Source organism: Notothenia coriiceps, unplaced genomic scaffold, assembly GCF_000735185.1.
Source record: "Notothenia coriiceps isolate Sejong01 unplaced genomic scaffold, NC01 NC01_scaffold00023584, whole genome shotgun sequence".
NCBI lineage: Eukaryota > Metazoa > Chordata > Actinopteri > Perciformes > Nototheniidae > Notothenia > Notothenia coriiceps.
The window spans coordinates 174192-201019 of record NW_011356285.1 but is presented as its reverse complement, the minus strand read 5'-3'; the positions used below and the strand labels follow the sequence as shown (position 1 = coordinate 201019).

Here is a 26828-nt window from a genome sequence, read left to right as displayed (position 1 = left end):
CAGCCAGGAGGGAGTTGCAGTATGACGAGAGAGTCTAGACGAGAGATGACGAGAGCCTGGACCAGAAGCTGCGTCGCTTTCTGGGTCAGCTGGGGACGTATCCTCCTGATGTTCTAAAGAGTGTATCTGCAGCAGCGGGTTGTAGCAGCGATGTTTGCAGTGAAGGACAGTTTGTTATCTAGGATCACACCCAGATTCCTTGTAGTCTGAGTCGGGGAAACAAAAGAGGTGCCGATGTTGATTGTTAGGTCAAGAGTGGGACAATCTTTTCCCGGAAGGAAAAGCAGTTCAGTCTTGTCAAGGTTGAGCTTGAGGGGGTGAGCAGACATCCACTGAGAGATGTCCGCTAGACAAGCAGAGATGCGTGCGACGACCTGGGTCTCTGAGCGGAGAAAGGAAAGAATTAATTGGGTGTCGTCAGCGTAGCGGTGGTATGAAAAACCATGCAGGCTAATGACAGATCCGAGCGAGTTTGTGTACAAGGAGAAGAGGAGGGGACCAAGAACAGAGCCCTGAGGGACCCCTGTAGTTAATTGACAAGGGTCGGACTCGGACCCTCTCCAAGTTACCCTGTAGGTACGGTCTTTGAGGTATGAGGTGAGGAGGGAAAGTGCAGAGCCTGAAACTCCAAGTTCTTGGAGAGTGCACACACACACACACCTGCAGCCACAGCCTCGCCGCGTCCCGCCGTCTCAGGGAGGAGAAATCAGCGGAGCTGCAGCTGAGAAAAGATTGGACCAATCCACGGAGGGGCTGTCGTTACGTCACTTGATTCCCGGAATGAAAAAATTGAAAAATAAAATCTCCAACGAGGCGTTCTGGGGCAGCATAGGAACGTATTTTCTGTGTTAGAGTTTTACTCGCTACAGGGTGTACTTTGAAGGTGTGTGACTTTGCAGACTGTTTACATGCATAAAAAGCTACATAACACACAAGGGGACGGGTAATAACCGGAAAAGCATGACATGGGATCTTTAACACAAACAAGGATCTCTTCCTAAGCCTAACCAAGTAGGTGTGTTGCCTCAACATGTCAAAGGCTAATCCTATCTGGAGAGGGCCTTGACTATCAGAGCCACAACAAGGAGTAGAACCAGATGTCTCAAACATGTCACAGTTCAATTTGTACGCCATTTTGAAATGCTTCGAGTGCTACACCCTATCAATATCAGAACATTTCTGGCAGCTATAAACATGATTGGTCTTCCATCTTTCCAATTCTTTGCTTTGTAAAGACAAGCACAACAGGATCTAGTTTCTTAACGTACCTCTTTTCATGTGCTTTATGGCTCGTCCTCTATGGCCGGTTGAGATGCTGTCTGGGCTCCCTTCCCTCAATAGTGGCATTGTTGACAACCCTGAGGCATCCTGGGACGCCGTTCTCTGGCCATTGACGGTGTTAGCAATCTGAGCAACAGCATCCTGGGCTCTTTTTTTCTCCTTCTTCAACATCTTAACTAGGATACCTGTGGGGAATGAGTTAAGTAATGTTTTTCATCTTGTTTTGGACAAAGTACCGGATGGAAACGGGATGATTGACTTCTCTCCAATGAAATGGAACTACATGGCACTCTTCTTTCGTGCATAATGTCAAAAAAGATGTTGAAAAACCCAACCGAATTTCTCTTTCCAAAAAGCATGACCCAATTACTAAAGATAATCAATAGACCTTGTTGCAGTTTGACTTCTTTATTCCTTCGAACTACACCCGCAAACCGAATAACCGTTAAAAAGGCAAATACTCAAGGAGGCTTGATCTAGTGTCAACACGAGATTTAGAAATGTTCCTACATGAAACTGCTCACAACAAGCTCTGTGGATGATCGTGATTTCTTGAAAGAGACATTGCTGTTGAGTTTTTCAAATGTACTCTTTGGGCTTTAAACACCAAACCAAGCCAAATGCCATCTACTTCCATTATACTCGAGAGGAAGCATACATCTATAAGACTATATCTCCAACACTTGGCAACTAAACCAACAACAATGTAGTTTAATAAATACAGGTAAGTGTAAAAACAGGTTGATTGATTGATTTCGGGATGAAGGGTTCCTCAAAAAGGCAGCCAGCTCTATTGAGGGCTTTTAATAATGGCGGAGTGCTGACATGCTCTCAGCGTCTGACCTTACAGGCTGGGGAAGATGTCATGGTCTGGGATGAATCAGTGGAGAGAAGAGGAGCCAGAGAGGCTGCATACTTCACCAAGATTCCACAAAATCTTCCCCACTGATGAGGTTATATTTCTTGTGTTTGTCTACTTGAATCCAAGTGTAGATATGCATCTGTGACAGGGTAATTGAGTGGCTACATGAGAAGGCAAGAATTCTTAATTAGATCCCGTTAACATTTGTATTGCCATGACACGTTTTTACTTCTCCATATGCAATGTCTCTATACATTAAGACAATTTACTATAATCGTTTACTCTGTTCCATTTAATGTAAAAAGCTTTCAACAGTACAGCACTACTCAGCATTTGATCAATTGCTTTCAGCTGGCCTCACATTTTTTTAAATAATAATAACACACACACACACACACACACACACACACACACACACACACACAACAGAGCACAAATTCTTTCAGGACTTTCAAATGTGATTATCAAATTGACGGGTGAATGCTGGTATGCTTTCTGACTTGTAGAGCTATGTTTACTGTATCAAAGGGGTATAACACTGCTGTTCCTACCACTGGTGTGAAAGGAGACAACGGTGCTAGCAGAGGCCATGTTTTTACACTGTAAAAGCCTACTGACGGAGGAAAAATTGTAATCGTGTGAACTAGAATTGTATGGGAAAAAACATGATCAAGCTATTTTACAGAAAGCTGCCAAGATTGCTTTACATCTTACTGAAAGCTTGTCACAGGGAACAAATAGGGAAAGGGACAATGGCTTAGTGTTATTCTATCAGAGGTACGCTAGCGAAAAACAGTCTGTTTAACTTCTACGTCCTTAATTTACAATAACACATGAATAAAAGATTGCATTCTCCTAACATATTCAGCTCGATGCCTGTGTGCCTGTTTTTCCACTATAAATGGAAGTGTGCTTGATGGCCGAATCACAACCCATAATTTAGAGACAACACATTAGCCTATTCCTTAAGCATGCTTCTATCATGAGATTAGCAGACATCCACTTGTGGCCAGACTGTGGTGGTCAGCAGATAATTGGGGATGTTCGTAGAAAAAAAGTCTGATTGTCATTATTTGGGAGGAGGCATGGACGTAGTTTTGAAGGAGTTGGAGACGTTGGTTTATATTTCTGTCCACCAATACAAAGGGGGATGTCAGTTGGAACAATAACATGAAGAAACCAGGTCTACAATTACAGTTTCCAAAGAAACCAACCATGCAGCCCTCTGAAAACTGCCAAAATCTAAACCAAAAAAAAAATCTAAACTACCTCTAGCAGCCAAGTTGAATGGAGAAATATGACTTCTGTGGGTCCTATGTCATTGTTTCATACAAGTCATTACTTCAAACGGTTGTTCAGCAGGTTTTTCCATTAGCGAGATCTCCGGCGTCTGATATCTTCATTTATGCTGAACCCCAACATAGCCCTCGAGAATAGGATGAAATGTTTTCTTGGGGGTTGCACGTAAGATCTGTGGGCTGCTTCACATGCCTTGCACTCAAAATGTGGTCAAACTGAGCTCATGAAGTGCATTCCATCTCTCCTTCTCATCTTTCTTGTCACTCTTTATTATACTGTCCAATAAAGCAGACATCCCACCAAATATATATATATATTTTGTTGCCAAAGCTAGCGAAGGTGCAGTGCCAATCTCAGTAGTGCCGCAAATTGCTTCAATTTAGCATACCATATACTACAAGTATGAAAAATCCTTTAAGATGTTAATCAGCATTCATTTAGATAATGGAATGTTTGACATATCCTTACAATGCAAATATTGTCCTAAAGCTTTTAAAAGCTATAGCATGATGAGGCAGTTATACTTTCTTTGTCCTTTAAAGATGCATAATACAATATATAGCTTTAAAGGGGCTCTTATATTCTTATTGGGGGTTTCCCTTTCCTGTAGTGTGCTTAATAGGTTTGTAATCAGTTCAATCAAAGACTTAACAAATCCTATCTGCAATATGACTGATTTAGGTCATTTCATCCAATCAACACTGATTTGCATATATGCTAAAACCAAATGCAGCTGGTGGAAAACAAAACCCTTAGTGGGTCGCTGTATTATCATTAGCAAAGGATGCAAATGCTACTTCCACACTGTGATATCCATCAAATGTGTTGGAATGTCGGGATATAATTCCCTTTTTAATATATTTGATAGGTTTCTTTTTTTGTGGGCACTAAAGCACAAAGCAATGTTCTCCCCTCTGTATTGACATTTTTTCTAAAGACCTTTTCCAGCAATAAATCAGAGAAATGTCAACCTGCTGGTGGCACTGAATGAAGAGTCAAGGTATCAAGTCATTTGGAAGCGTGGTCCGGGAACAAATGTCCGTGCAAATCCATCAGTTCATTGTCAACATATTTCACTGGCTATCCACCGTCTCTAAAGAGCCATGCTGATCCTGAAGCTGAAAATGAGGAGCCAAAAATCTCTAGCCCAGAACATAAACTACTCCAACTATGAGACCTATAGAGATGTTCTGTTCAGTAGAAGTGGAGGCGACTGTAGAGTCTTTGAGCAATAAGTTGTCAGCATTATTTTTTATTGAGTGAATTTTGGAGCCTTGATGTAAGAAATCAAGCTGAAGAGCGGACAGAGTTTTTAAGAGAATCCAGGGAACCTTTGTCAAAGCAGCAACCACACAACGAGAAGTCTTTTTTGCCGTATCACTGTTGCTATCATGATTAAGTATTAGCTAAATCCTTCCTGGATACATTGAACACGATTGTGAGCCAAGAGAAAATGAAACTGTATTATCGACAATTTGTGAATATTATTGGTCCTCTCTTTGAAATGTTCGGTCGATTGCTAGCACAGATTTACCGCCTTAAGTTTGTATGCCTCCGCCAATCAGTGAAGTTGAAATTACATCCATGTTTGACCACAATCTCATAATTGTATCGTAACATTTGTGCATAATCATCATCTCTAAGTTATAGCAATATGGTAAAAATACAAACAAGTTCTGTTAGGTGACCTTTGGCAAGTCGAGTCTAATAAGTTTATCTTTGAGTCAGTCAATTGGAAATGATTGGCAAATTTGAATATATTTCCTCTAGGTCTGGCTACCCCTGTAGAAGTGTCCCATGTAACGGGACAGCTTGGGAACATTTACACATTTCCATTCGCTCCTTCTCCCCCTTTCACACTGTCACTCTCCAATAAAGGTTCATCTTGGACAAAAGACACTTAAAAAATAAATCCTTGAGGCCTTCCCGAGATTTCAGATTCAAAAGAATTTGATGGATGGACAACTCGAAAATATATCACATCTAGCCGAGCGTATTAAGAGCCTATCGCCAGCATGGAGGCATTAGGAACTTCCAAAAAAGCATCAAGGAATGACTGTATAACAACATTTTAACTTAGTTACAAACTCCTCCTTGTTGCTCAATTATCATGTTAGTGGTGGATGTGTCACAACCCTTGCAAAGTCCACTAAGCATTACCAGGTGCCCCACCGACCATGCATGGGAACACAGGGGGAGAGATAAAACCTTTTGTTTTATAGGGAACTCTGCCATAATTAACCCTGTGAGAACTGGGAAATAAATGATATGGCTGGAACTAATGTCATCCCTGCAGCGTTGGTCAACCTAAACTATAGAGTTACATGCTGCAGGCAGACCCTACCCCCCCCAACTTTGAGGTTTGATAGTTTAGGCTACTGAAACTTTATATATAAACCTTGCAAAGAAAGAACATGAGGGGAATATGGTCAGCCGAGCGTGTACATTACTGGCTGAAATATGCGCCTTTAAACACGCACAGTACTAATTTGAGTGATTACTTTTGCATCATGTGAAATCCAGTGTATGACATGAAGAGGAGAGGAGAAGGGAGGATTTCCCATTACACCGACTTGTTCCAAGAATTACTGTGGTGAAATATCTGCATGATAATATTCTGTTTATTTTGGAGCGCTGAGGTTTTTGTGGCTAAATAATCAAGCAGACGTCTCAATTTTCTGACTAATGTGCTGTGATCTAATGACAAGCCGCAGCATGAGGGGTAGAGGGGAGAATAATCCCATAAAGCTATTAGAAATATCATATTCAAATACCATAATTATGATTAATAGTAACGATGATAAACTGCAGTCATTGGATGGAGATATATGTGAACATACACATTAAAACAACATCTCATGCTTACTTTGGGGCACTGGTGATGAAGGCAAGACAACTTAGATTTCATAATTTATGTGTTTGTAGAAACGCTGTAATTCAAACGAGCAATAACAAAGGCTGATTTACTTTAGGGTGAATACCGTTTTTGGCAAATGAAGATATCACTATTAACAGGAAGTGTGATTAAACTGTGAGGCTGGATGCAGAAACAGAACTTAAAGTTTAAACCGACTCTACTCAGTTTGTTATTGCACATTTTCCCTCATTTTACTACAAGTTTGGAATTCTCTTTTCAGATCTGCACTTCCTAACCTTACCTTTTCCGTTTAATGCTATCTCCCTTTATCACACTACAATATGCAGGGTGCATCAACTCATAGATGAGATAAAAGGACGAGGTGTTTTAAATTGAAACAAACAAGCCAAACATAGTACAACAGGGAATCAAGCCCAGGAAAGCTCTCCGTTAGTGGAATGGAACTTTGCACCTCTGACACACATATACACTAGAGAAGCAACTAGAAGGGCATTTTGGAGAGCGCAAACATTCACCGAGGCCATTACCATGACAGTAGAGCTACTGCACTGCCTGGCGAAATGACGGCCCGCCGACTTTCCGGTGAAGAGTTGGCGCTAAGCTACTAAGCTGCTTTTTCTTTTTAAAATAATGCCTAAAAACTGCTTTGGTGCAGGACAGACAACAAAAAAGTTACATAAGTATTTACCTTTGCTTAGAAGGAAAGATGGTAAAAGAAAATATCTGTGTCTTTAAATGTAACTTTAAATCGACTGCAGTCATCCGTCACCATCTGAAAGTCCTTTCTGTAGCAGAAATAACTTTGGCTATTTAAACAAAAAGCAAGTAAGTGTAGCCCGGCCTTCTGACCAGACGATCAATAACAGACTTATGGTCTTTGTAAGACAAGGAAACAACAAAACATGGAAAGAATACTTAAGATAGCTCCACCAGGTCAAAGGATACTGATCTCATTGTCACGGTGGGTCATCATCTCCTTCAGTTTGGTGACTTCTGCTGCTGACTGTTGGCTGTCTTCCCTCTCAGCTGCTGTCGGTGATGCTTTCCCATCAGCGTTCGGATTCCCTCCTCTTTGCTTGTCCATGATCATCATCTGTTTAAAAAACACAAATGCTAACTGTTGATTTAATGCATGTTAAGAAAATGGGATATTGATCAAGATTTTTGTAAAGATATTGTTAAGAATTAAATAATCTGTTTGTTATAGTCTGTCTATAGCAGTGTTTCTCCAACTTCTTCATACCAAGGACCACTTAACCAATAAAAAAAAACTTGCGGACCACCTAACTCCCCAAATATCCCAAAACAATAGGCCTGCTTACCACTCCAACAGTATATAACAAATTACAGCCTAATAATGACAGCTTAACTTCTCTATATCGCCTCGTTCACACATTAAATCAACAATACAAATACAGATTATATCAGCATTTAGTTCAAATGCGATTTAAAAAGCTCAGGTTTGACACCTCTTATTATGAAATGTAGACTACATTTATTACGGAGTTTATGTCCGAGCCAACAGACTCACAGATCGTTAGCTAATGAGAGATATGCAAAATACACCGCATGTACTGTACCTATGACACAAACCTCCGCTGTGGATTTTCAAAACAAAATACAGTAAAACTATGGTCGCAGGCCCAAGTTTAACTCTCTGAGGTCTGAGCAATTTTTTCACATGTTAGGCTCGTCTGGGCTTTTTTTGTAAAAATGCTATTAAAACATGAACCTTGGTGACCATCGGGCTGGCCTGCGTGGTCTGCCTACAAAACTAAAATTAAAAAAATGTTTATGCAGCCCCGACAACAGCCTCTGATCATCAACAGACTTCATGCAATGCTTCATTGGATGCATATATTAGATAATAATCTCTATCTAACTCCTAAAACATCTAAATCTACTTCCAGCATGGATAAATGTTCGTAAAAGACATCAATCGTTTTTCTAGAACAGATTACAAATCGACTGGTACAATGGTACAAACAAGTGGCAACATGTGTGACGAAGGTGTGGCGCTGGGCTATATCATGCAATCAAACATGACATTTAAGCTCGCTCCATTGAGGAAATATTCCCACGAGAGTGCGGAAAAGTTAAATTATTATTTATTTATTTCAAATGTGAAATTTTATTAATATACTCACGGATTACTAGGGGGCGCTCACACTTTGAGAAGCACTGGTCTATAGGTATGACATTTTATTCTTTAAAACTCTTGTTAAATGTCTCCTTTAATGGCTTTTCATGACTATATTGCAAGTCAATGTTCTACACTTTGCTGTTGAGAAAAACAGTCAGTAAGCAACCATCTGATGCCATGAATGTAAACAAGCTGGAAAACACATCGTGGTATCATCCTGGAAAGTGGTGCTAAATTCCGTGATATTCCCTAAACATGAATTTGATTCCCCTGTATTTTCCCTGTCTGTAATCCAGGCTTAACGACAGGTGGGAAACCTGTTAGAGGATAGGAGCTTTTTCCACGTGGAGAAGAAGAAGACACGGTAGAAGAGAAAGGTACACAGGAGGGCTGAGACCGAGACACTTTTGGGCAATGGTGGAAAGTACATTTAGCCAAGTACTGTACCTAAGTACTGATTTGTCATCATTATACTTTACTTGAGTATTTCCATTTGATGCTACTTTATACTTCTACACCACTACATTTTGGAAGCATTTATTGTACTTTTTACTCCACTTGATTTATTTAACACACTACTGTCTACATATAAAAAAAAAATTTTTATATGATAATGATGCAGTAATGTACTACCAATATACAGAGTTTTAAAAAAACAATATCGTAAAATGTTCTCAATATCGACAAACTACAATATTTACATGGTCTTACGTGTATTAGGAAGCAATTAAAACGTAATAAATGCATGTTCTATAATATAATAATTTTAATAGAGCTATTTTGCATATTGAGTGCTTTTACTTTTGATACTTTAAGTTATTACTGTCAATACTTCTATATTTCTACTCAAGTAACAATTTGAATTCAGGACTTTTACTTGTCTTGGAGTATTTTCAGATGAAGGTATTTATACTTTTAATTATTCTTATTCTTTTATATCATACTTTAAAATGTTGTTAGCAGTAACTGGCCCTTCATAGTGTATAGTTGATAGTCTACTGATTCATTTATTTCACTGTCAACATGTATTTATTTTAATTTGTATTATTTTAAATGTTTTTATTTTATATTTAAGTTTTTTTATTTTCTACTGTTATTCATTTTCACATTAATTTTAAGTGCTAAAACACAGAGGTTGAGCTGCACACCTAAACTCACAGTGCTTGAGATCACACTGCCGATATGCACGGCCTCTAAACCTCACCCTGAAACAAAGACAAGCGGAGCGTATGAGAGGGAGCCAGTGTTGAGAACAAAGAAGAAAGGAATCAATTCAAAGCAGATCCAAGTTCCTCAGTGAAGTGTGACGGGGTGATGCTCAGAAGAATGTAAACTGAACAGGAGATAGAGCGTGCGGATCATAACAAAGTGAAGGAGAGATAAACAGTCATTCAAGTGGGATCTGGAACTGCTTCTGGTCCGCTGCTCGAACTACAACCAGCGGAGTGCAGGAACAGTGTGAGCCCCGCAGTGTTTCCCCTACGCTCCTTTAGCAGCAGTGGGTTGCAGTCTTAGAAATGTTGAGCACCGTCTATAATCCATCTGACTGTCTACAAAACAAAAACTTTAATCATTGATGTTTTCTGCAAACATTTGGCAGGCGACATGCAATTGGGAAGTATTTCCATTGCAGTCTGAATGACAAATAGTCGGTGGATCAGGCACCCAGCCAAAACCAAAATGATGCCCTGAGTCCACAAAACAAATATGACATTCATTTAAAAGAAGTCATCCAGTTCCCAAATAAAACATAGAGAATACAACATTTACAATGACCTGAGATAAAAATTCCATTAATATGGCAGTGTATATATACAGTATATATATATATATACATATGTGTTTTATAATGATGGAATCATATGTTTACTGACCCATTCAACTGGTTAATACATGAGCTTACTTTCAGCCAATATTAGTGCTTTTACATTTTCGATTAATGAGTTAATTTGATATTTTTGTGTGTGAAAACTGTTTGACTTATTCAGAACCCGAAAAGGTTTTATATGTTGGCTTAATCATTTGCTCGGATCAAAGTTTATAACTCATGAGTTACTGCTGGTTCATTTTCTGTTTATGACTAATAGGCAGAATTTTTCTGCGCTCAATTTTATAACAGAACTTCTGCAACAGAACAAAAACTTCAGACCATCATTTTGTTTGTAGGTATGTGTTGGTTTGTTTTTTTAGCTGTTGTGACATATCTTAATAGCTAGTTTCCGTTTGCATGTCATGTTACACCTAGCCTCCAACTAGATGGCAAACAACTGAAAAACATCAAGTGTCTAGACTCTAGACTAAGTCAGGCCGTGGGAAAATCAACAGCACTGAAAATAATTGTGCATCAGTGGATTGCAAAATATTGCCTACGTCTGGCGGTAGCCTTAAGAATAAAGCATTTGAAGTCAGCTTATAGTTGGACCTATACGTTAAATATCATGACGATCATGATCAGTGAAACTATTCTACTTTTGCTTTATGATGATAGAGTAAAAATCTACAGTAACAAAAATCACATGTATCAAGAGAGGACGTTTTACTCAATGAAAATTAAGGCATTTTCAGGCGGAGGACACTAGAGGGAGCTGTTTGGAGGAAGGGATTTTGACTCTATCCATTCACTCCTACAGTGCCAATGGACCTCAAGCACTAACACTTAGGGAGCTTTCACACCAACAAACCAAAAAGAGTACACATGAAGGCATACAGACTGTCAGGTACCTTTTTGATTGGAGAGTTTTCTTGACTGTTATCCTGCCTCATCAGTACCCATTTAGGGAAGTCAAGCAGCATGCAAGTGCGTTGGTATCACAATGAAATAACTGATTATTAGTTAAGGTAAATTGCAAATCGACTGTCTGTCATGATGAATAGTGACTAAAAGGTAAAAACAGGACAGTATAAAGCATTTGCAGTCACAGAGTGTCAAAGAGCGGAAGGACACTCTCAAGGTACACAGATAAGGATAAAAGCACAAGATGTTGACAGTTTTTGATTGATCATTCCGGAAAAAACCTGCGCTGGTATGCATCAGAGCTACCTGTGACCTGGCTTCCTGAGCAGATTCAGAGAGAAGGAAAGAGAGACACCGACACAGGGAGACATGCATACAAATGTTGTACATGGATAGACTGAGGAGTATTACCTTCAGCAGGGAGAAACAGAACTGGATTTTTCTCATGTCTGGTCCCAACGACAGCATCACATCTGGATCAGGGTCGTCCAGAAAGGCCTTGACTAACTCTTCCAACCTACACACACACACACACACACACACACACACACACACACACACACACACACACACACACACACACACACACACACACACACACACACTAATGACCTCAAACCAGTGCCACATTCCATGTTATAATCATCACACACTCAAACAGTTAATATTTATATCTGAGGAGTGTTTAAAATGTGGGTCTGCTCAAAGAAAACTATTTACTTAAACGTGTGCTTCAGCTCCACTGGGCCGGCCCTGTTGATAAACTATCACTGGATGATAGTACAAACATTGGTTCTCTGAGCTCTGGACCTGGCCGCTGGAAAAGACCGCGGCAGCCGTCCAGACGGATCCGATGTAGGCACGACAACGTGCGGTTTTCATTTTCCACTGTCATGTTCAGTAGAAACACGCTCGGTTTACATGACAAAGGACTTAAAACAAACGTAGCGGTCTCGTTACAGGGCCCTGCGAGACATCAGAGGTTTTGTGATACTAGGTTTGATTCTGGGGAATGCCCTTTAGTGCCATGTACAATATTTTGTAAGAAGGAAAAACATCCATCTTTTAAAAAGCAGAATTTAAGAGTTTCTTAATGAGTTTTCCAAAGTGCGAGGTGAAATGTCATGTAGCATGTGGAGCAAACAAATACCGTATTAAGAGAAACAACTTCAGCCTGCATGGGGAGAGGATTATTACTGAATCTTACAAAGCACTGAATGGAGCAGAGTATTCTTCTGGAAAGGTAAAACCATCTGTATGCCTGACAATATATGAGCGTTTGGAAATGTGACAAAAAATAAGCAAAGATATGTGAAATCACTTGGCACTGGGGATGAATCAGGGCATAGAACAGAGAGGAAACGACTACAAAAAAGTCAGCATGTCCAGTGAACGTAGCTATGAAGGATCCCTGTGTGAGTTTGACCACAAACAGGGGGAAATCGAGGATAATCACTTGGGTAGAGAGGAAATAATAAAAAGGCTGACTGAGGGGACTGAGGCACTGTAAATACATCAGCACTGAAGGGGCGGTGTGCCAAGTCCTCGCTGGAACCTCTGTCCTGAACTCTGGCCTCAGTCGCTGGCTCCCTCTGCCTAAAGTCTAAAGAGAGCAGTCCTGGGAAACTCCATTAGATCTGGATAAGCCTCAGTGAATGAGGTTTCAACTCAGCATCCATGCATAGCCAGCAGCATAAGTTATGTAGGCACTTTAGGCAAACCCAAAATACTTATACATCTTGAAGCATATTTGCTCAAGAATCTCTGGGTTTGTGGAGCTTAACAAATACAAATCAGAGTCCAAAAAACGACCATCTGCTCCCTTCCCTGGGTCCGACGTATACTTAAACATCCTGGAGACAGTTCATTTCTGTCCTGAGATGGCTGCATTATGGACATGGGCGTCATAAAATAGTTTTACCGGCAGTCTTATTTAACTCAGACTTGGACATTTTTCTTCATCCCATCCATCCATCAATTTTTCACCACTCATCCGGAGTCGGGCTGCCAGAGAAACAGTTCCAGCAGAGGGCCCCAAACGTCCCTTTCCCAACAACCAGCTCTGACTGGGGGATTGCAAGGTGCTCCAAGGTCAGAGAAGAGATATAATCCCTCCACCTGGTCCTGGGTCTGCCCCTCGGTCTCCTCCCAGCTGGACGTGCCTGGAACACCTCCCTAGGGAGGCTGCTGAGTGGCATCTTTACCAAGGGCCCGAACCACCTCAACTGGCTTCTTTCAACACGAAGGAGCAGCGGCTCTACTCCAAGTCCCTCCCGGATGGCTGTACTTCCCAACTTACCCCGAAGGGAGACGCCAGCCACCCTCCGGAGGAAAACTGCATCAGCCGCTTGTATTCGCCATCTTGTTCTCTTGGTCATGATAAACTGGGCCTACAATTACATTTAGTGACCTTTTCTATAGTGTTTAAAATAGTACGACACCAAAATGTAAAATAGCCAACTGCTACACAGTGCAGTGATTTAGGAGAGGTTAGCTCGCTCATATAAGAATATCATCAAGGAGGATGATATGTAAATTAAATGTTGTTGCTGTTGGATACAAATAGGCCAATATGTCTTTGCTATTAATATGTTAGATTTATGTTAATGTTTTTTTTCTGAAATATTTTATAAAAAACGTTTTAAATAATAGCTTGGCAGAACCGAGTGGATTGAGGGGACAAACCTCTGGATCTCCTCCACAGTCAGCTGCCCGTCCCTCTGTTCTCCCGTTAACATGGCCAGCTCTTCCTTCAGAGACTGGATCTCCCTCTTCAGACGAGCTATTAGCTGAAAAACACACAAAAAGCACGGTTACAGGTCGACTATGTGTGCACATACACACACGATGCGCGATACTTTCACCTACAGTACAAAACAAAGACACAGTAGCGCTGCAGAGGACAGAGGATTTCTGCTGCTGCCAAGTGATGAGACAATCCGTCTGAAAATGATCCTCTTTCTGATGCATTTTGAGGACAAACTTGAGTGATTCCAGACAACTGCATGCCCCAGCGAGAAAATACAAGAAGCAAAACATAAAAACAGCATTAAAAAAGCTACGATGGCAAAAGAAAAGTTCACATAAAACCCTGTGCTGCTGACTGTCCACACGTGTTTGGTTAAGGCCATCCGCACCGAGCCAACAGAGTGGTTGCTGTTAGTAACCGCTGGCCGGCTCTGGTTACTGCATATATATCTAAACAAGTAAAATATCTCACCAAGTCCAGACATAGCTTCTTAAATAAGTACTTAGATAGCAATCTTTGTAAAAAAATAAAACAGCAAGAATGTCTATTATTTCAAAAAATCATGATGAGAGGAGAGACAATATGATAGAGCCGGACATTGTTTTCATAAACAGCTTGTAGCATCGTGCCACTGATTTATACTGACAGCAATATGTTTTCTAATCTGTGCACCCCAGGGACCGCCTTCTCCACCTGACAGTCTTTTTCATTAAAGCATATATGATGAGAAATCGATGACATGAAAGCAGGATCCACCAAACACAGATGTGTCAGGGCCCGGCGTTGTTGACATATAACCTTTAGTCTTTGTAGATAAGCATGCCGCCCTTTCTCTTTTTCCATGCCTACAGAGGTCAGTCTGAGCGGCCTCATGTCAGTCTAGGCAGGGATTAGCAGGCGTCTAGCTACATAGCACCTCAAGGATTAGCGAGTTCAGATCGTAAATGCATTGCGCGTATGTAAAAAACGCAGCAAAAAAGAATTGATGTTAACAATAATAGGTGTTCTTAAGGGATAGAACTTCTTCAAAAATGTTGTTTTGGCTTTTTTCTGTGTTTTTAATGCTCCGTTGATAATGAGATGTGTTTGGTTGACCTAAACTGGAACTGCCAGGTTTATATTATTTGTTTGAACAAGTAATTGTGATAAATTCAAGTAATGTATCACATGATGCTGATGCCGTAACTTCTACACTTTTGAAAGAAAGCTCTCTACTTTACTAATTAAATCATAAATCTCTTCCTTCACAACAGGAGCAAGAGGTTAGAGGTGAGCTCACTTGACACGTGCCCTTATATTGATGCTGAGCCGTTATTAGCAGTGTACCTCAACTTGAACCTGAGGTGCTGTGATTAAATGTGAACGGGGCCACATACATACATAAACACACGACCAATAAAGAAGGATTTACAGCTTGATTTATTTTGCAGCTAATTGTGTGTGATATTTAAAGAGATATTATCCACTTTTTAAGTGGATACACAATCAGTGTTGATGTTCATTTAAGGCAATATATTCCTCAGTGCCTGCTACTGTTAATACATTTAAAGTGGAGTTCTCCTGCTGCAAAATCTGAAGTCCCTCTTGCATCCGGAGCCGCCTTTTGGTGTAAGACTGATTTAGAAAGAGGCAAGGAAGAACTTTAGACTGCTATTTCAGCCAAGGGGGTTGCTTTAGATGCCATTCAAACACAGAGAGTTATGTCCTCTTGTCTTGCAAACCTTTTAAGTTTCCAAAAGTGAATATGGGATCCTTTGTGTGTAAGTAAAAAACAGAAGGAGTGAAGCTGCAATCTGTCATCCAATAACCACAACGTTGTTTTTTTGCTGGTTTGGAGTACAGACCTTACAGACCTTGTGTTTTAAAATATTTACCTGCATGCATGTGTAGGCTTCATTTATGTTGACTTGACATTAGCAGTGCACATGAAATGCATCCTGGTATGTAGGCACTCCTGGTAGGATCCCCCGTAGGAAAACTAAGTTCTCTGTCAATATAGTGAACACTGAGGAATGAATCGCTTGAATGGACTACATTTTCAGTTAACACTTATTGAAGATTCACATAAAAAGGTGACAAATTGTCCCTCAAACTGGCCAAATACCTTGAAAAAAGGAATCAGAGGATGACCTTTCTACCCTACATCCTAACAGAAGTGTCGATGGAGAGGAAATAGGCCAAGACCAAAATCAATGAATGGTGTTGTTTTTTAAAGAAAGCCAGACCAGTTGAAATAAAAAAATACGCACAAATAACACCACAAAACGACACACTACAACCACCTAGTGCCAATTGTTCCTTTTCTCACATGATTCACTTCTTTCTTCAGTATAAATCCCACTTTACTATAAACACCGGATTCGACCACACTGCGAAATACTAAAGCAGAATGAAGGGCTGGAACGGTATCAGCGGCAAACAGCAAATACAACACAAAGTGGCGACTCCTGACACAAAGCTGCTAGGGAGCTTGGTTGTTAGTAAAATAAATCAGGGGCAAAGGTCAGACTGCGACATCTAATACAGCAAAGGGCTTTCCGCTCACATGTTGTAAGGCCAGTCATACAGTCAGACATTGTCAACTCGAGATGCTCTGGAGGAGAAACAGACCTGCAGTGTGGTTTTGGGTAGATGCCACTTAGCTAAATGCAAAATGTCAGCTAAAATCCACCCGTATCATATTTTCTAACATCATAGCTGACCATCCCTCACCAGAGCCGCTCCCTGCATCTCTTCTTTGGAGCCCGGAGCCTGATGTAATCCTTCCAGCTGCATCCTGAAAAAATGACCGCCAGTCGTTGGTCAGCGGAACGGGGCAGTCTATTTACGAGCGTCGGCCCACGCTGGTACCACAGCACCACTGCATGCTATACACTCTGAATAAATATGACTCATATTCAATTGAAACCAAGTCAGTGAAATCATTCCACATGCTTATTATAACTTTGATGGCATGCAAAAAGCACATGAATATCTGTATTGCTTTATATGTGCTGCCAAATATGCTACTCATTATTTAAAACAGTACTTCCTTAAAAAGGATAGTTATTAAATATGGTTGTACTTATCCACAGTCAATTTATTACATTGACTGTTCTCCACTACTTATTCTGTCACCTCAAAGAAAGGCCCAGCACATAATATTAACAGTGGTTTGTGTGAACGCTATATTTCCAATATGTTTACGCGTTCACCCAGCAGTTGCATAGTCTTACAGTCCATGTTTCCACTCTACCAAAACCCAGACACTCTTTTGAAAAAACTGTAATTTTACCTTGCATAAAAAGGGGAGAATCATGGATGGATCGGTCAGTTTACTGTATTTGTAGTCATTGTGTGGCTTTTGTTCATTTGCAATTATCTTTTGTTGATTTATTGTAACTGTATACCTGCCTATTGATGTACTTTCATTTGATTTATGTATTATCGTCTTTATATTTTATCTTACGTATGTTAATGTATATACTGTACATATACAGAGAGATTTTATCATTTTTATAATTTTGTATCCTGCAAATATTTGAAATACAGTGCATACTTAAACCTTTTGGTGAGTCTTTTTTTACTTGGCTGAAATAAGTGTTGCTGCTGCCCCCAGCCACAGCAGTACATTGCTTGACTTCCGTGCAGTAATTTTCCAAACTGGGGGTGTGCATCTACTGTAGGAAATATACTGCCTGTGGACAAGTACCTCATACAACCCCACTTCAAAACATCCAAACTCTGCATTCAATTATACATCTTCTACTATCCAACCTCTGCAGCAAACCACCCACAGTAAACGCTAAGCACTACAGTTGAACCACAGGTTACACCTTAGATGCATTTATAATGTAGTCTGCCACTCACACACACACTGCTATAATGTGGCCTTTTTTATGAATGAAGAGGAGTCATAGTCTACCACTGCACATAAACAGGGGCAAGGCTGCGTTCCATGCATAGCACCATTAAGGCATTTAAGGCAAAGAGCACTGAATTGAGTCACACCGCTGCACTTACAAACTCTCTTCTGTCTTAAAGAAGTCCGGGCTATTGGACGAGGACCTGCGGAGAGCAACCCCCCGCAGGAATGTTCACACCCTCTTCACAAACATGTCTCTCTGGTGGCCTATAAGCAGGATTATTTTTGACTCACAGGTATGTGCTAATCAGAGCTCTCTTCTCAAGCGAGACTTGTGAATCTTTGAGAATGAGGAGAGTCGAGGTTCAGTAGGGTCGCCCAGCCTCCTATAACCCTAAGCTGCATAACAACACCTTAAGATCAACTTTTTTGACCCTTTAAGAATTATCTTGATGGCAATTCCGCTCAACTCAAGATTAGCACCTCCTTCATGCAATGCTCAAGTTTTAAGTGCACACTTAAAATCAGGAAAAGGTGGACGCTTTATAGAAGATCCAGTAGCTTTATATTCAACTGAATTGATGAATATGAAATTAATCATTCTTACTGCATAGCAGGATCAGCCTGATAACTCCATCTGGAGGTAACTTTGAGATTTAAGCCTTTGCAGACCATTTACATGCACATAAAACCTTTATAAACACACTACAAAAGAGAGGGAAAACCCTCAAAAGCATGACTGGGCCCCTTTAATAATACTTATCTATACTAACTATGGAAACTAGCTATATACTGTATACACAATAACACTACCTCCATGTCATCTATCTTGATATTTGTATACCAGTAACTCAAACGAGAGCAGAATTAAGTCAAAAATATATCATCAGAAAGGAGAATTGAACAATACTGATTCCATGCTATTTGTGCTTCTCCTACTGTTGAAATAGGTTCACATGTGCAAAATATAGGTTCACTATTCAAAAAAATCCGGTTGAGGCGCCTTTTGCCTGCAGTCTGAAGGCAACCGTAAGACCCACAGAGCAGACCTTATATGGCGTGGTCACCATGGCTGACTTCATTATGATCACGGGTCATTTTCAACACCTCATTCTTTCCCTTTTCCCTCAGGGACGTGTTCAATGTTTTGTCGGGTCGGTCTGGTTTCCGACTGTTCTTAAATGTGACAAAGTGCATTGTGTAGCCTGCAGGCTACAGCACAGGACCATTAGGGCAGCATGTGGTCTGAACCATGTACCAAACTCTCACTGCCAGATTGTGAAAAAGGCAAACTCCAGGTTTCAAATCAATTACCACAGCCGGCAGGGCGAACAGACAGTGTGCCTTCAGACGGGGGCCGGGCCAAAACGGGAGTCTGAGTGTCACCCCAAACCACGATAAATGACATCATTCTAATCTGCAAACTGCCCTGCTTGCTTAACTTTTTTTTCTCAGTAAACCAGGGGGACAGATAGAGGGAGAGACAGAGAGACGGGAGAAACGGACTAAAGGAGAAACACACCAAAGAGCCATAAACGGAGACGAGAAGTTTGCCTGCAGAGTTTTGGGTTTGCATGGCGTTGAAACTGTGCCGGGAGCAGCAAGACACTGTCACAATTACTCCGCCGGCCGCAGACTCTCTTAAAAATACCTCTGCAGGGTTTGCAAGTGGCCAGCCAAGTCTCACTAACAGTAATACAGTAGCAGTTGATCCTCAGGCAGATCTGGGTGGGAGGGGAGGAAGCGGATATGGCTGTGATGACTTACTACTGTATATCCCCCGTGGGGCTATTACAACAACTACCAGATCTGCTTCCTGGCGCACTACAATGGGGGAAGGTGTGACAAGTACTGTAAAAGGAGAAAGCGAAGGAAGGTTAACCTGCATACGCTTCTCTGGCAATCTGTTGATTCCCAATAACTCCTTATATAATGTATATCAGAGTGTAATATAAGGTAAATTTTGGCATTTGTGTGGGGTTTATATAACAATGAAGAGGCCTCTGTAACCACATATGTTATCAATTGATTGCCTATATTATTTATAACATCAAATAGAAATGTATTCAGACTTTATAGCTACTGAAGAAAGCTATGAATTATTGGGTTCTTTCTCGGCCCATGATACCCCCTTCCAAAAGGTTTAATGTAAATCAGGTCAGTAGTTTAGCCATGAATCTTGTCAGGGGTAATGATATTTACAAAAAATTAACAAAAAAACGATGTCCTCATATTGACAACATCTGGCAAGGAACGCGTGCAATGCGTGCTTCCTTGCATGAATGTGTGTAAAGACATATACTGTATACACACCAGTCACAAGCTGGAGGCTTTTTCAAGAGGCTGTAAGGTATTGGTATAAAATATGCCATAATAGAAGTGGAGGCATGTAAACAAAGCAGAGAGGGAAAGCAAACAGGACCTGTGAGCAGTCTAAATAATAGAAGATGGACAGGCGTCCACGTGTTGCAGGTGGAAAACTGTTTCTTTCAGTATTACTGTCTGTGTGTGAGACACTGGAAAAACTCATTTTGTATTGGAAACTGGGTTACATTCAGACGCTTTATTCTCACTGCAACTCATTTGCTGATCAATTTAAGGTCTGGAAGATATGAGGAGAGTCTGGCCGTAATGAAAGAGCACATGAAGTCATGCTTCTGTGGTGCGATTGTGTGGCTGAATGGTGGTTGTAGTGACTGGTGAAGTGCTGTGAGTGTGTGTGTGTCTCACCAGGGCAGGATCCAGCTCTTCATTCAGGATGGCCTCGTTCTTGATGAGAGCCACACGCTGAGCAAAGCGACACGTGGAGATGGACTCCTGAAGAAATAAAGTTTTAAATAGATGTTTGAATGTTGTTTTTCTGCCTTAGGAAAGAATTGAACTTCTTCTCAATGTAATAATCATTTGAAACATTTACTCAAGCAAGGACTCAACAAAGAGGACAACATTTTCCTAATATTTATTTTACCTTGGGTTATCTGAAAGCGTTCACAGACAAAGCTAGAAAACCAAATGGCCAACAGTATATGTTTTTTACTTTCAGAAACCTTGTTTCTCCTCACTATTTTGGCCAAATGTTCAGTAACACTTTCTATGATGCCCATTTATAATAAACGTAATGATATCCTGTATTATTGCTGGTCATTCACTGCTTATTACAATTGGTGCAGCTTATTATAAACTTTGCACAATACCTTATAATCACTCTTCTATATAATGTGTGTTTACAGGGCTTATTTAAAGTGGACCTATCATGCTATATTTGAATAATATATTGTAGGGCCATACCTATATTAAACATGTCTGCGAAGTATTTTTTTCAAAATACCAAACAGGTCATGCATTTTAGCCATGCCTCATTTCGCTCTATTTGCTATTTTTTAGCCCTGTTTTTGCAAGGGCTGAATCTGTGAGAAGTCTTCTTCGCTGCTTTTGTGGCAGACTACAGCGCCACCTACAGGCCTGGCATATGTACTACAGCGTCTCCAGCGCTTTCGAATGCAATGGCCGTGGCTGTCTCCTCCTGATAGGTGGAGAGTTGCCCATATAGGCGGAGCTCCTCGTTCCTGACGTCAGAGATATTTCAAATCTGGATCAGTCTGTATCAGATCCGTTGCAGCCCCGTTTTTAGAGATTTGGGTATGGAGGAAAAGAGAGAGGGTTGTGTTTTCTGACACTTGGTGAGTTCCCTGACACACCGGGGACACATATTCATGTATAAAAGACGTACAAAAGTGCATTTTGCATGATAGGTCCACTTTATATACTTGACATTATCCCTTACTTATTAAGCATGATAAATATTTATAAATACCGAAAACTATAATTACAGTGGGGAAAAAAAGGATTTAGTCAGCCACCAATTGTGCAAGGTTCTCCCACTTAAAAGTATGTAGAGAGGCCTGTAATTTTCATCCTAAGGTATACCTCAACTATGAGAGAAAAAATTAGAAAAAAAAAAATCCAGAAAATCACATTGTCTGATTTTTAAAGACTTTATTTGCAAATTATGGTGGAAAATAAGTATTTGGTCAATAACAAAAGTTCATCTCAATACTTTGTTATATACCCTTTGTTGGCAATGACAGAGGTCAAATGTTTTCTGTAAGTCTTCACAAGGTTTTCACACACCGTTGCTGGTATTTTGGCCCATTCCTCCATGCAGATCTCCTCTAGAGCAGTGATGTTTTGGGGCTGTCGCTGGGCAACACGGACTTTCAACTCCCTCCAAAGATTTTCTATGGGGTTGAGATCTGGAGACTGGCTAGGCCACTCCAGGACCTTGAAATGCTTCTTACGAAGCCACTCCTTCGTTGCCCGGGCGGTGTGTTTGGGATCATTGTCATGCTGAAAGACCCAGCCACGTTTCATCTTCAATGCCCTTGCTGATGGAAGGAGGTTGTCACTCAAAATCACGATAGCATGGCCCCGCCATTCATTCTTCTCCTTTAATGGATCAGCTCGTCCTGGTCCTCTTTGGCAAGAAAAAACAGCCAGCATGATGACATGTTCAGCAGTAAGGTATGGTGTTCTATGTTTCACTCAGCATTCTATCTCCTCAGCAATCACATCTAGTCGCACATTTACCCCAAGTCTATTTTCGTTCTTACATAAGAGATTCCAATTTCTGGAACCTATGAAAAATGCTCCTCCCTAGGCAACTTCGAGCGTCGCCTGTACTGTACGGCTTGAGCAGGGGTACACGTCTGGCACTGGCAGGATTTGAGTCGCCTGGCCGGCTTGTTGTGTTGAACACCATGATGGCAGCCTCTGTTAGGTGCTTTGGTCCGCAGCTCCATCTGCAGGTCATCATGAGTATTGTCAGCGCGTAGTGGTCTCTGGGATTTTAAGATGCATCACCGTTTCTTGTGATCATTTGACCCTCCAAAATCACACTAATCGTCTGCGCGAGATACTATTCACTCTTAATAAGAGAGGTTTCTACTGGTTGATGCCGGAGTTTCTACAGGAAATCTGACAAACATACATGCATCATGTTCAACTTCCAAATCTACCATTCTATAGAATCAATAAAACTAAAATACTCTCATGAAGGCAAACCTAGTCAGACTGTGAGCGCATAGACCATTAACAGCTTAAGCAGAGTCATTCGGGGACGAGCGCGCTGAAACCACATGGCGCAAGGAATATGTGACTACTCCCGGCGCGTAAGAGACTGTATATAACTATCGATGGTCATGGCCTTTGTTACTTTGGTCCGGCAGGCCTGTCTATCCGGAGCAGGATCTATCATCTTGACCTCAGGTCTTTCATACGTGGTGCGCTTACATAGGGGATGTAGCTTGCGGCAACTTACGATATTTTTGCTCACCGTTCTTGTGATCATTTTGACCCCACGGGGTGAGATCTTGCGTGGAGCCCCAGATCGAGGGAGATTATCAGTGGTCTTGTATGTCTTCCATTTTCTAATAATTGCTCCCACAGTTGATTTCTTCACACCAAGCTGCTTACCTATTGCAGATTCAGTCTTCCCAGCCTGGTGCAGGTCTACAATTTTGTTTCTGGTGTCCTTTGACAGCTCTTTGGTCTTGGCCATAGTGGAGTTTGGAGTGTGACTGTTTGAGGTTGTGGACAGGTGTCTTTTATACTGATAACGAGTTCAAACAGGTGCCATTAATACAGTTAACAAGTGGAGGACAGAGGAGGCTCTTAAAGAAGAAGTTACAAGTCTGTGAGAGCCAGACATCTTGTTTGTTTGTAGGTGACCAAATACTTATTTTCCACCATAATTTGCAAATCAATTCTTTAAAAATCAGACAATGTGATTTTCTGGATTTTTTTTCTCATTTTGTCTCACATAGTTGAAGTGTACCTAGGATGAAAATTACAGGCCTCTCATCTTTTTAAGTGGGAGAACTTGCACAATTGGTGGCTGACTAAATACTTTTTTTCCCCACTGTATACTGTGCTTTATGCAGATTACGTTTTATAAGTATGTTTGGAATACAGTGTACTGTAGACATGGGCATCCTACAATTTTGCCTAAACATGACTTTACTGTATGCAGACCCTCCTTACATCTAGATTCCTCCTGTCTACTGCCATGGTGGCGATCATGGTAGTCATGCAGTTGCCCCCGAGGCTGTCCCTCAGCACAGAGGTCAGCATGGAGTTCCTGTAGGGAATATGGGAGCGGTTCTTCTCTGACAAAGCAATGATCACCTGAAGAACAGGAAAGTGAACAAGAGCAGAATAATCAGAGTTGTAAGGAAGCAAGTGAGGGAAAGCATTAAACTGGCTGTGCCAAACCACACACTGTAAATGAAGCAAGTAAAATACATTTTAATATTAATATAGAATATGTACTTTTAAAATACAAATCAGAACATTTCAGAAGTGGCTACCTGCTCCAAGTAGTGGAGGGAGAGGTTGATGTACTTGGCCTCAGTGAGCAGCTGCCCGCTCAGGCCAGTCTTGCTCACTCTATCCGATCCGGCCAAGTCCACCAGGTGGAGCTTGGAGCGTCGCAAGGTGGCCGAGCCCGGCTCGCGTCTGCACAAGTGCATGGTGAAAATACAGTGGGAGCGCGTGGACGCCTGGTTCATCGGAGTCTGGAGGTGTGAGAATAAAAAGACGGGTGACAGATTGCTGCATTTGCGTTGCGTGTGAGTATTCTTAGTCTACTCGGAACACTTGGTGGAGATGAAACAATAAAAAAGGGACTTTATTCCCCATCTGTGGTGCTTTCCATGCTGAAACAACAACAAAAACATGTTTCCTTTGATTATTTTGTGCTTGCTCCTGCTGGTTTGAAGATCAAAGCCTCACCATGTGTAACCGATGTGCAGTAAACACATGGTGGCAGCTTTACAAAAGCTGATGTTGGTTTTTCAGATGGTCACTGGAACAGCAGAAGTCAGGTTGAGAGCAGCAGGAGACCGAAATAGAGAGTGAGTCACTGCACAAACAAGCTTTATTAACTAAAGGAGGATGGGTTACTCATGAGAGGATAAACAGAGGAAATGGACATTCCACGACATAGTGCTGATCATAGATGGCTCACTGTTTCCTTGTAGGCAGCTTGGATACACGATGCTGGTTAAAGATAACAGCTTTGGATCGTGATGATATGGTAGATCCCAACATGAATCTGATTCTGATCAAGGCTGAAAAAATGTTACTTTTGGGTAATGGTGATTGATCTAAGATACAGACACAGACATGCCAGGTCATTTGTTCTGAAAAGGCACTCGGACCCTGTCTGGTTGTTGGCGGAAATGTGCCAACGCCTGGCTGTTAGGGTCATGACAGCTCACGACAGATCTTTCACTATCTTAACCCACCGCTGTCATCTCCATCCCAGTCCAAATTCCCTTCACTCTGCACACGTCCATGTTTGCTCCAAAGGGATGATCCTTAAAGTAATATGAAACAGCCCTTAGATGATAACATCAGATCACACACCTAAGGTTTGAATCAAAGGGTCCATGTCGAAGAGTGAGTTTTGACTTGACTTGACCTAAGATTTGTATGAACAAAAAGACTGGACTTCTTGTTTATGGGCAGGTTTAGCGTGTGTTTACTAATGGTTTTTAGTATTTTGTTAAGAAGAGAATGTGTGTGTGAGTGTGACATCCCATTGGTATTACAGAATCTGTGTGTCAACGGCAGCACATAGTTTCCAGATTGAGGATCAGTGTCTCACCACTAGACTACTGAACTACTGAAGGTAAGGACATAGCACATAGAAAATGGAAGAACCACAAACAAGTGACATATCTAAAGAAGATACACCGGGGCATTCCTAGAGAAGAGCCGCTTTCACACCAAGAACTTTGCCGTACTAAGTGCCGGCACTTAGAACCCCAGAGCACATGTACCAATCGTGTTCACACCGGAGTACTTTTCCCTGAGGGAAGATTACGCAAATGAGCCGCTGACGTCACTTCTTCTTCTTCTTCTTCTTCTTCTTCTTCTTCTTCTTCTTCTTCTTCTTCTTCTTCTTCTTCGGTGGTGGATGTGTGTTTGAAGAGGGAAGAGGGATTTTCGACTTTAACTCGTTTGTTTCTGGTTCAATCGTTTCTTTAACTGTATGATCTTTTCGTTGGGATTTTTGTACCCTTTGCAAGTACAGTTCATTTGTTAATTTAGTGTTTTTCCGTGCCTCGTGGGCGGGGATGGCGTCCTCCGGGGCGCCGCCGGTGTCTCTGAGACACGGAGTGCGGCTGGTGGCTCAGGCCGCAAGCACAGTGGAGCAGGTGCTGCTGGCTGTGGGGGATCAGGTCGGTCATGTAAATATCTCCTATGCTTCCCGCATGAACAAAGCGGTCGTGGTCTTTTTGAAAGACCAGAAATATGTGACGGAACTTATCGAGAGCGGATTAATGCTAAACGAGGAATACATTCAAGTTTCACCGCTGGCGACACCGTCCACGCGGATCACTGTGTCTGGCGTTCCTCCGTTCATCCCGAATGAGGCGCTGGAACGGGAGCTGAAGCGTTTTGGTAAGTTTGCCAGTAGTCTCCGCACTGTTGCTCTGGGGTGTAAGGATGAGAAGTTAAAACATGTCCATTCTCTGCGGAGACAGGTTTTCATGTTTCTGAATTGTCCCACTCAGACACTAGATGTGTCCTTCCGGGTGAGGCACGAAGAGGGTTTTTATATGGTTTATGCGAGCTCAGGGAGCGTAAAGTGTTTTGAGTGCGGGGAGTCGGGTCACAAACGTGTTGCATGTCCACAGAGACGGCACGCCGCTCCGCCGGGTGCGGCTGGGCCGGCGGTTGCGGCCTGGGCCCGCGCCGCCGAGGCGGGCCGCTGGGGCGGGCCGAGCCGGGGCGGGCCTGTCCGCGGGCAGCGGACCCGGGTGTCGCGGGCTGCTGCTGCACGCGCGCGGGCCCCGGTGGCTGCGAGGAGGAAGTACGGGATGAATATCGGGTGAGGAGATTGAAAACAGGACTGTAGAGAGTGTGGTGAGTGTGAGAGGGAAAATAATGGTGAGGAACAGGAAACGGGTGAAGATGATGTAGCGAGACAGGTGAGGACTGGTGCTGTGGGACATGGTAGGAGGTGTTGGCAC

The 26828-nt window shown here is 41.7% G+C and overlaps 1 protein-coding gene and 1 long non-coding RNA gene across 2 annotated transcripts in view; both read right to left on the bottom strand.

Annotated features, from left to right (window-relative positions):
• Positions 1-1046: 1046 nt before the first annotated feature.
• The window catches only part of kif6 (kinesin family member 6), a 41918-nt gene continuing 16136 nt past the window's right edge, over positions 1047-26828 (bottom strand). The window contains exons 7-14 of the mRNA XM_010781781.1: positions 24156-24362; positions 23830-23973; positions 20521-20607; positions 13883-13986; positions 11609-11714; positions 7266-7413; positions 1269-1466; positions 1047-1066 (exon numbers count right to left, since the gene is read on the bottom strand). Coding sequence (XP_010780083.1) covers positions 1047-1066; positions 1269-1466; positions 7266-7413; positions 11609-11714; positions 13883-13986; positions 20521-20607; positions 23830-23973; positions 24156-24362 — 1014 coding nt within the window. The remainder of the gene's footprint in view (positions 1067-1268; positions 1467-7265; positions 7414-11608; positions 11715-13882; positions 13987-20520; positions 20608-23829; positions 23974-24155; positions 24363-26828) is intronic.
• Positions 8032-8159, bottom strand: LOC104954617 (uncharacterized). The gene is made up of 2 exons (XR_799351.1): positions 8122-8159; positions 8032-8086 (listed from the first exon to the last, which is right to left on the bottom strand). It is a non-coding gene; the product is annotated as an uncharacterized lncRNA (long non-coding RNA).